Genomic DNA, 11,021 nt, shown 5'->3' on the forward strand with positions numbered 1-11,021 from the left:
AAATAAGTTTTACTTATCATACCTGAGAATATACCTGAATCTAGCTATTTTTCCCAACTGTTAATAACCTCAAAACAAATTAATCGAGCAATATACTTGCTCACCACTGCTTTAAAACTTATAAACCATTTAATCAAGATTTATTTCAAGACCATAATCTATTGTGTAATCCTAGAGTCTATGTGGATTCGATCCCTAAGTACTACATCTGAACCTCTTATTTGAGAGAGTAATTCACTCTTTAGGGTAATTTGAGTGATATCAAAGAGACAGACTAATAATGTTTTGAGAAAATTGCCAAAACGGAACAAAAAAAACAGCATTGTTGTTGTCCCTTTGGTATAAAATATTTTTTGTACATTTTTTCTCTCTTTTACCCTTTTTATTTCTAAAACTTAATGAAATAAATAGTTTTATGAATCAAAAAAATTATAAAAAATCGAAACAATTGATAAATCACCCATATACACAAACTGATATATTTGTTTGTGGAAAAACTTGATAAATTAAAATTTTAATTTATGTTCTACAAAAAGTAGATTTCGACTTCTACGGAAAATGAGTTAGTAGAAATTGAATTCCAGATTAAACAAGTTTATCTAATTTTTTTAGAACTAACAATCTACTTTTAAACATCTAAATATATGGAATGCAAATTCTACTAATTGTAAAGTTAACTACTTTTCAGAATGCAGTTTCTACTAGTGCATATCCCGTGCTACGCACGGAGTAAATCTCTTATGTACTTAATTTTTTTCAAAGGTATTAAAGACATGATTATAATTAACAAACTGAAGTTAGATAAAATAATCACACAAACTAAAATTACATATAACTAAATAAACAGCACTACAAAATCTTTTATATTAGTTTTCATTATTCGAGATTCATGTCCATCTATAACCTTTCTTAGTATGTTTTCCGAATAAAAGTGACCAGAAAATTACTTATCATAAGAGTTATTTGGAAATTCTAACATACCAAAGGCATAACTTATCACGTGAAGCACAGTTCCTTTACAAAGAAAAAAAAGAAGTTAAAACTGTAAAACTGAAATAACTAAATGTCGAGACTTAATACACTTGCTCGCTTGTTAAATAACTATTAATTATATGAATTCGTCTATTCCGCTAACCAATGTAATACATAATAAGCTGGAGATCGTGGGTGTAATATATGAAGCGGTTAAAATAATTATTTTCTTTCTTTTGGTTTTACGTTCTGAAACTGATTTGTTTCGACTGTTTTTTTTTTTTTGAAACTAACTGTTTTTCTTTTTAGTAATTGATGTTTTTGAAAAAAAAAATATTATCTATGTGTCAAAATATTATTGGACAAGTGACTTATGTTTTAGTATATAAGAGATTCTAAAATTCTCGGAAAGCAAAATCTAGACAATATTCAAACGCCTACACGAGGTAAAATTTGTTTATGAGATTTTTGTCTTGGTTTTACGCAGTGTAAAAAATGCATTCTATAGATAGGAAAAACTGATTTTGGTGAAAGTTATGGAAGTTTTGGTTAACAAAATATTCAAAAAATATTTGTGATATTCTAATTTCCGTAAAAGGTCAATTTAGCTTGTCATAAATATCAAATTTACCATGTCATAAATATCAAATTTACCTTAAGAACTATTTATTCTAAATTTATGTTTTAAATTTAAATTTGTGATTAGTCAAAGATATCAGATAAGATAATCAAATAATGTAATTAGTCGATCGATCTTCCATGATTTGTGGCAATAAGAATACCAAACGAAGCCATTGATTACATTCATTACACGTCGTCAAAAACATCGTGTCTAATAACATTACATTAACTGCCTTAATTGAAGAGATTAGGGAGATCGATTCCCACGTGGATTGTGATCGAAGCGAAGTCACATTTAATTTAACTGACTTCACAAATGGTTTTCCCTCGCACGATATTCGAAGAAAATAGAAACAGATCTTAACTTCAATCCAGCTTTTCTCCATCATTGATTTTATTTCCTTGTGCCGTCCGTTTCCAGAAATATCTCAAGTTTCTCGATTCTAAATTGTGATTAAAGAGGTTCTTATAGGGTTTACTATGGTGATTGCTTCGATAGTTATGGAATTAGGGATCGTTTGGTTGGTTAGAGCCGCTTGGATCGCCGCTATACTTCCTATGTTGATTGCTTCCATACCCAGTTCAAAGCTGACATCCTTTCATCAACTCGTTCTTGGTTTCGCCGGAAGAGGCAAGATTCTTCATCTCTCCTCTCAGGTTTCCACTCTTGCCGTCCTCGTTATCAGGATTCCTCAAATTTAAGTATGAGTGGTCTCAGAATTGCTCCTATTGGTCTGCTGATTGTAGAAAAGATTTGATATTGTTCTCTTAGTTTAATGAATTCCTCAGACCCTTATGTCCAACAGAATCATCCCTTCGTTGTAAACATGATTGAAATTTTGAAAATGTTCGTCTCACATTGAAAAGCATGTTACTTTTAGTTTCAGACCATTCTGTTTCAGTTTGCTTGTTTTGTTTTTGATGCAGAAGTGGACAGTTCCTCAAAAATACTTTGCTCATTTCTATGTTGTCGGAGCGGCGTGGACCACTCTTCTGCTAGCAACCACTTGGATGTATGCTTGCAAAACAGCCCCTTCATCCTCAGAGGAGTTCCATCTTTCCGACATTGCAAGCCACTTAACCGGAGGTTCCCATGTTTTCTCCTTTCATAAATCGCATTTGACTCCTGTGGAGCACCGTTTCAAAGTGTGGCGAGCAGTGTTTCTACTTGTTCTGATGGAAATACAAGTTCTGAGACGCCTTATAGAGTCATTCTACGTGTTCAAGTATAGCCCTTCTGCTCGGCTTCACATTCTTGGTTACCTCGTCGGATTGTTGTAAGTTTCTCCTCCTCTCACATTCATAGTTTTATTGGCTTTGATTTGGGTTTTCTAGTTTCTATACAGTAGCGCCTTTATCACTCTGCGTCAACGTTGCTCCAGAAGTAGCAAGATTCGCAGCAAGTTTAATGGCTGAGTTCATTGCCAAAGGAAAAGGTCATACCTCGGCCCCTGAGTTTGACATTTTATCAGCTTTAAGCCCTCTGATGAAGCTTGGATGGTGCCAGTTGATTGGTGGCGTCATTTTTCTCTGGGGATGGTTACATCAACGCCGCTGTCACGCAATTCTTGTAAGTTCTTAACATTCTTGTCTCATTGTTTTGTTTGTTTTAACATCACTAGAGAGATCCGAAAATGTTAAATGCAGGGATCGCTCCGGGAAAATCCTAGCCAAGCGAAAGAGTACATAATCCCACATGGAGATTGGTTTGAGATCGTCTCCAGTCCACATTATTTAGCCGAAATCGTAATTATATTCCCCCTAGGCCCTAGTAGTCATCTCTGTATTCTTCTTTCCATCCCTTTGCTAATGGTAGGATGCTCTGTGATTTAGGTTTTATACTTGGGCTTGCTGATTGCTAGTGGAGGAACAGAGATAACAATCTGGTTACTCCATGGTTTCGTGGTACACTGCACTTTCTTATTCTCAAGATGACTAATGAAATGCTTTCTTTTGGATTCAGACAAATTTTGTTTATGTCCTTTCCTTGAAGGTTGGGAATCTGACATTAGCGGCTGGAGAAACACACCGGTGGTATCTCCGAAAGTTTGAGAATTATCCGGCTAACCGAAATGCCATTTTTCCTTATGTTTACTAAATGATTCAAGGGAGAACACAACTTAACCCAGCTTGTACTGTATTTGAATATTCATGTTTAGGTATATTGTCGCGATGGGGTTTATGCTCTGTTATCCCCTCTTGGCCGTCTAAGAGGTCACAACAATATATGCTCATCTTATAATCGAAGTCGTGATTTTTTGGAGAAATCATCTGTACCAATCTATTTTGAAAAGCTAAAATATCTTTGTTATATTATTAATTTTTTTTTTGATTTATTTTTAATTTATAAAATAACTAAATTAAGTAAATGTTTTTAACCCTAATAGTATAACAAATGTTGATATCTTTTTATCTTTTTCAGATTTTTTTTCTCTTTTTTCTCAGATTTTTATCTTTTTATTTTCTGCAAAATTGTTTTTTTTTTTCCATAACTTTCCTTTCTTCTTTCTTTATTTCTCTGCAACAAACCACTGAGATTCAACATGAAACAATGGTGGAGGATTCAATATGAAACAATGGTGGAGAAGACGACGAAAACTAAGATAAAGGTTTTGCTTGAGATTGCTATACCTAAAAGTAGATCTATGATTCTCGATTTACAATTTTCGCATGTTCTGGATTTTTCGAGCTAGGGTTTTTAAAGCGATGACGAATCAGAAATGATGTTTATGAAGAAATCTCTTTGATTTATGGTTTTTTTGTTTTTTTTCGATTTTGGGTTTTTCTGGATATTTAAGTTTGCTTCTTATTCTATGGAAGTTATGGATCAATAATTTTTGTATTTGGTTGTGTGTTTCTTTGATTTTATTTATAGATCTGGATTCAGTAGAACTCGTATAATTTGGTAGAGTTACTGCATCAGTACAACTAATTATAACTTATTCAGTAGAACCTAGTACAACTCAGTACAACTACGTAAGAACTCGGTACAACTATATAAGTATTATTAGTATAACAACTAACTAAGTCTTTCTTTTAGGTCCCCTTGTGTTTTGCAAATATTTACAACCTCATATTTTATAGTCAGCTCCATGTAGACACAATCCAACCTCATATTTAAGCAGCCACTCGCCACCTGCTGAATTTTTAGGATCTTTTTCACCATCGGAATATGGTCCTGATTCTCATCCTTTTCTACGTCTTGTTCCACCAATGAAACTTCATGTACAGAACCAATCTCAGCCTCAACGATCTTGTCACTATCCATTGCAGTTGATTTTATCTTGTGCATATCTAGATTTTTGGAACGGTTGCTAGACATCAAGTTCTGAATCAGTCTCTTAGCTTCCTCTGGGGTCCTTGTCTCGAAGTTTCCTTTGCTTGCAGTATCCATCATCATATGATATCGCACATCAATACCCTTGCAGAACTTCTTCAACAGCTGAATCTCTGTAAAACCATGGTGTGGACAGTCCCTTTGGTATCTCCTAAACCTCTCCCAAGAGCTTTTGAAAGCTTTTGTAGGTCCCTGAGAGAATGTCCAAATTTTATCCCTCATCTCTTCAGCCCTTGCATCATCTAAAAATTCAGTCATAAACGCAGTCCTGACATCGTTCCATGTAGTGAGAGATCCTGGTGGTAGGCGTCTCAACCACTTTTTAGCATTCCCAGAAAAAGTATATTTGAACAACTTGCAGATGATGTAGTCTTTGGTTGCTTCATTCTCCTTGATGCCAGACACAAAGTCTTCAAGTGTCTCAATATGATCCAAGGGATTTTCATCAGGAAGACCACAATAAGGGTGCTGACCCACATGAGAGAGGTGTGTGGGGTGTATTTGAAATCTCTGGATTTCTAGAGGTTGAATCGCAGATCTGTTGGTATAGAACTGACTAGGCCTGATCAAATCTGCTAGCGTTCTCTGACGAGTAACTTTAGCATCTTGGGTGGCAGCATATGGCTCAAGGATTGCAGTCCCCTGTCCATCTATCTTCTGACCTGCTGCATTACACATATGACCTTCTGGGTCATGCAGGTCTTCATTCTCATCCCTCTGTAGCACAAGTGTCGCGACCATGTCTGCTCGCGGATTGCTATCGATCGATGTTCGAGTTGAACTGTCGATCGTTGCTCTGTCACAAGTGTCGATCGACGTAGTAGAGGGGGTGGCGATCGACGTAGGAGAGGTGGTGTCGATCGATGATGTGTGTTTCTCTTTGCGTATCGAGCGTTCCAAACGTATTGGGTCTGAGAAGAAATGCAATTCCTCCTTGTTGCTTCTGGTACTGATAGGCATGTACCTGAAAAACAAGAAAACAATTTCGTGCGTAGCTTAAAACAGTAAATAAAACCTAGACTAAACCTATTAATCAAGTCTAATGACGATCAAAGCTCCCCGGCAACGGCACCAAATTTTATATCACTCAAATTACCCTAAAGAGTGATTTTACTCTCTCAAATAAGAGGTCGAATTGTAGCACTTAGGGATCAAATCCGTAGAGAGCTAGAGCACACAATATACTATAGAAATCAAGATTAAGCTAGGCAAACAGTTTATCTCGCCGGTGGATTTTACTCTTATACCAAGAACCACATCCTATTTTCTCTACATAATTTCATGGGATTTTTGGTGGTTTATCTTCATGTTCATCAACCGTTGTGGCCATTATGAAAAATCTCCGGTCCTCTCGGACTGTTCACTGGCTACACATCACTTCTTTAAGGATTGAAGTTCTTCAAACTAGCTAGCACACATACATCTTGATAGCTGGGAAGTTTCATTGAAATCTATGAAGAGCATTGAGATGGGAATGGGTAATGATCAGTAGTATATCATCTTGTTCGCCACTTTACTACTCCTTACCACATAACTTTTAACCCTAACCACCACTTCAGCCGTTCCCCACAGACCCTCTAACCTTTACCACAATTCCTCGGCCTTTAACCACAAAACTTCTAATCCAAACTACAAGCATACAGACCCTTCAATCCACAACAATTCTGACCACAATAACCACCAAAACACTGTGTCGTCTTACCGAAACACCTATAGCCCTGTCCACATCAATATTTCTCATGACCACGTAACCTATAATCTTGACCACACAACTTCATCATCTACAAACACCAACCATTAGATTAATCTAAAAATAAAACAATCTAACGGTTAGGGAAGCAGCTCAAAAACAATAAACCTGCCAACAATTAATTCCAACGAAAAAGCCTAACTAGTGTTTTATAAGTAAAAGATATAGTAACTCAACGTACCACTTCTGCCAAATGGGCAAATTCGTCACGAAATGAAGCCACCAAGGACCCAAAGTGTAGCACAAGCTGCAAGTATGTCCAAGTGAAAAATGCATAGCCTAAAGTATATCTACATGCTAAGTTCTCAAGTTAGTTTACAAGAGCCGATGAAGAGAATTATCAATGGCATGCCAAGATCTTTACTATACATGGTGTCACCCTCTCCAATGTTGTATCATCTAATCCATTAATACAGAAGTACAAAAAGAAAATAACCCTTAGTTTTCCACAAAAATTACATACATATGCCACTAGAATTAAATTAAACCACAACCGTTTTAACTAAACCTGTTTAAACCTGCGACATTTCCCAGATGATAACGGCGTTCGTCGAGCTCTCTTTAGTTATAACGCCGGCCTTGCTGGATCAAATTCTCAAGCCCATTGGCTTAAAGAACATTGATTAATGTTTTGTGAAAAGAAATGTAATGGGCTACGTATATAGACAAGCCCAACATATTTGAAATGTCAAAATGACATTATGAAGAAGTCCCACACCGGGGAGAAACAAGAAGAATGAGTTGTATATATATGTGCACTTACTTAACCTTGTTTAAACGGTTCAGAGAGAGAGAGAGAGCCCCCACGCGCGCGCCGCCTCCGCCGTCTGGCCGGCTCGGCTCGGCGTGGGCGTGGGCGTGGGCGTGGGCGTGGGCGTGGGCGTGGGCGTGGGCGTGGGCGTGGGCGTGGGCGTGGGCGTGGGCGTGGGCGTGGGCGTGGGCGTGGGCGTGGGCGTGGGCGTGGGCGTGGGCGTGGGCGTGGGCGTGGGCGTGGGCGTGGGCGTGGGCGTGGGCGTGGGCGTGGGCGTGGGCGTGGGCGTGGGCGTGGGCGTGGGCGTGGGCGTGGGCGTGGGCGTGGGCGTGGGCGTGGGCGTGGGCGTGGGCGTGGGCGTGGGCGTGGGCGTGGGCGTGGGCGTGGGCGTGGGCGTGGGCGTGGGCGTGGGCGTGGGCGTGGGCGTGGGCGTGGGCGTGGGCGTGGGCGTGGGCGTGGGCGTGGGCGTGGGCGTGGGCGTGGGCGTGGGCGTGGGCGTGGGCGTGGGCGTGGGCGTGGGCTTGGGTCTTGGATCTTGGGTCTTGGGTCTTGGTGGAGGGCCTCCGGCCCAATAAGATTCTTTTTGGACCAAGTTAAGCTCAACGTTTTGTCATTCGATACAAGAAAAAACGTCATGCAATTATATTTAAAACGACAAGTAGTTTGTCTAGAAAATAAAAACGTCATGCAATTTATCCTCTCAAAGTTTTTAAACGAGATAAGAGAGTCTTGCGGAATGAGTTTCGCAACTCAACTTCCCTCGATCTCCGCGAGATTCTCGCCCATGTGCAGCAGCTGTTGCGGGAAGTGGGTCTTCTCCTTCTCTCTAAATATCGACTCTCCTCCTTCTTCATTTCTTAACTTTTTTCACATCGAAACCAACAGCAAACATTCCCTTTGCGTAAGTCTTAAATACGAGAGTGTTTCGTAGAGTTTATTGTTCGTTAGGGCGATCACGAATGAAGCGTGATTCGTCTTCCATGGTTGTATCTTGGGACTTGATATTCGTACAGTACCGTCTCACTAACGGAGTGAATATTTAGAGTTAAGGAAAGAGATTATATCTCGACTCCATGTTCATTTGCGAATACGATTTCTTATCGTTCTTGTATTCGCTCTTTACGATCGTCTATTTTCTTAACATATCGCTTTTATTATATCGTTTATTTCAGTCCGGTTATCCAGCTTCTACAATCTTAACTCTAATTTCGCTTTCTATCAAAAGCATTTGATCTGATTGAGAAACGGTCTTATGAAACAGTTTAACAAGGATTTGGAACGATGTTTGCGATTTGCTCTGTAGCACTTCCACGAAACGTTTCTTACTTACTCATAACGGTTTGTGTTGTGCCCTGTAGCACTACCGCGAAAATGTTTATTGATATACGTTTCTTACTTATCCATAACGATGTTTGCGATTTGCTATGTGCTTATCCGCGAAACGTTTCTTAGATCTTCTGTAAACGGGTTTTCGATTTTCTTATAGCATCTTCCGCGAAACGTTTTAGATACATTATTAATCAAAACGTTCTATACATGAATCGTTTCAATAACCGCTTTCATAAGCAGGTTTGTGAAATTTTCTAACTCTATAAAAAAGGTTTATGCGAACGCTTTTAAGCGAGTTTGCCAAACGTTTTCTCAAGACTTATATCGATATGATTTGGTTCAAACACCAAAAGTGAAAATCGATTTTAGACTATTATTTTTTGCTTAAAAATAATATGTTATTTGTTGATTGGAGTACTAATCTGTCTTCTTGTTTTCTCTACAGAAAAATGACGAACGATAACAACACCCCCATTGAAACCACCAATGTCACTACAACTCCACTCAACGTTGCAGCCACTGATACAACTGTGACAGCCGCTGGAACCAACACAACGTCAGCCGCTGAAGCAACAACAACAACTACCCTTCCAGTGGGTAATGCTGCTGATAAAACCACACGCTGTAGCCTATTCGGTGCTGGTCTTTATCGGACGGTTTCAGTTTCAGGAACCACAAGTGGTCCGGTGGCAGTTCAAACTCCTCCGTCTGTACCTAGCATGTTCACTCAAGGACGGATGCCAGACAAGTTTGATGGTAAAGGCTTCAAAACGTGGCAGAAGAAGATGTTGTTCTTCCTCACAACACTGAAGCTGGAAAAATTCATTCAGGAGGACAAGCCCCTTGTCCCTTACGGGATTGATGATGTGCACACTCTTGCAAGGGTTGACATCTGGGTGCATTCCGACTTTGTCTGCAAAGGATACATCTTGGGTCGCCTCAATGACCCATTGTACCGAGTCTACTATGAGATTCCCACTGCGAAAGAGCTGTGGAGATCCATGGACAAGAAGTACAGAGGTGAGACGCTGGCTGCTAGAAGTATGTGGTTTCAAAATTCCACGACTTCAAAATGGTGGATTCAAAACCCATCATGGATCAGGTGGAAGCGTTTCAGCTCATTTGCCATGAAATTACTGCTGAAGGAATGTCTATCTGCGAGACATTAACCACTCTCAGCTTCATTGAAAAGCTTCCTCCAAGCTATGCGGATTTCAAGAACTATTGAAGCACAAGAAGAAGAAGATGGGGCTCGAGGAACTCATCATGAGACTTCAGATGGAATCCAGAAACCGAACTGCTGACAAGGTCACTGCTAAGGAGCATAGTGTCAACATGGCTGAGCACAAAGGAAAAGGAAAGGCACACGCCAATTCTCCTGCCAAGCCTTCCAAAACTGCTGCAACCCTGAAGGTTTCTGCGAAAAACTTCAAGAACAAAGGCATTAAAATCAATGCGAATGTGGAGAAGTTCAAGGGGAAGTGTCACTACTGTCACAAAGTGGGACACAAGACTGTTGAGTGTCCCAGCAATATCAGAGATGAGAAGAATTAAGCGAATCTCACTGAGGAGGATCTCGTTGCAATGGTGATTGAGGTCAACATGGTTGAAGGCAGCAACCCCAAGGAATGTTGGTATGGCACAGGAGCAACCACCCACATTTGCACTGATAGAGCGATGTTCAACACTTAACAGAAAAGAAGACTCAGGAAAAGCTGTTCATGAGAAACACTGTAGTCTCCAAGATTGCGGCAATGTGGTTCTGAAGATGACATCTGGACGTGAAGTTACTCTAACGAATGTGAAGCATGTGCCTGACATGAGGAAGAACTTGGTCTCGGGAACCTTGCTCAGCAAGAATGGATTCGCCACAAGTCTTGAGGCGGACAAACTAGTGATTAAGAAGAATGTGATGTATTTGGGAAACGGGTATGTTAAGGATGGACTTGTCAAGATGAATGTAATGACAGTCCCTCCGAAAGTTGTAACTCCAATTGTTTCAATGAATAAGAATCCAGTTGCTTATTTGGCTGAATCTTTTAATACATGGCATGAAAGATTAGGCCATGTAAACTACATATCTATACAAAGATTAATTAATTTAAATCTAATTCCTAAATGCAAAATAATTAAACAAAAATGTGAAGTATGCGTACAGGCTAAGCTCACAAAAACGCCATCACCTCGTGTTGAAAGAATTAACAAACCTCTAGATTTAATTCACACCGATTTATGTGATTTAAAATACATACAAACTAGAG

At 39.4% G+C, this 11,021-nt stretch overlaps 1 protein-coding gene across 1 annotated transcript; it reads left to right on the plus strand.

Annotated features, from left to right (window-relative positions):
* Nucleotides 1-1,896: 1,896 nt before the first annotated feature.
* LOC106304466 (polyprenol reductase 2-like) lies at nt 1,897-3,840 on the plus strand. Its single transcript, XM_013740873.1, has 6 exons — nt 1,897-2,250; nt 2,521-2,870; nt 2,929-3,163; nt 3,241-3,339; nt 3,427-3,498; nt 3,587-3,840. Exons 1-6 carry the CDS (start codon nt 2,074-2,076, stop codon nt 3,689-3,691), a joined length of 1,038 nt encoding a protein of 345 aa, XP_013596327.1. The 5' UTR covers nt 1,897-2,073; the 3' UTR covers nt 3,692-3,840.
* The last annotated feature ends 7,181 nt before the right edge of the window (nt 3,841-11,021 follow it).

This window comes from Brassica oleracea, chromosome C7 (assembly GCF_000695525.1).
Source record: "Brassica oleracea var. oleracea cultivar TO1000 chromosome C7, BOL, whole genome shotgun sequence".
In the NCBI taxonomy this organism is placed as follows: Eukaryota; Viridiplantae; Streptophyta; class Magnoliopsida; order Brassicales; family Brassicaceae; genus Brassica; species Brassica oleracea.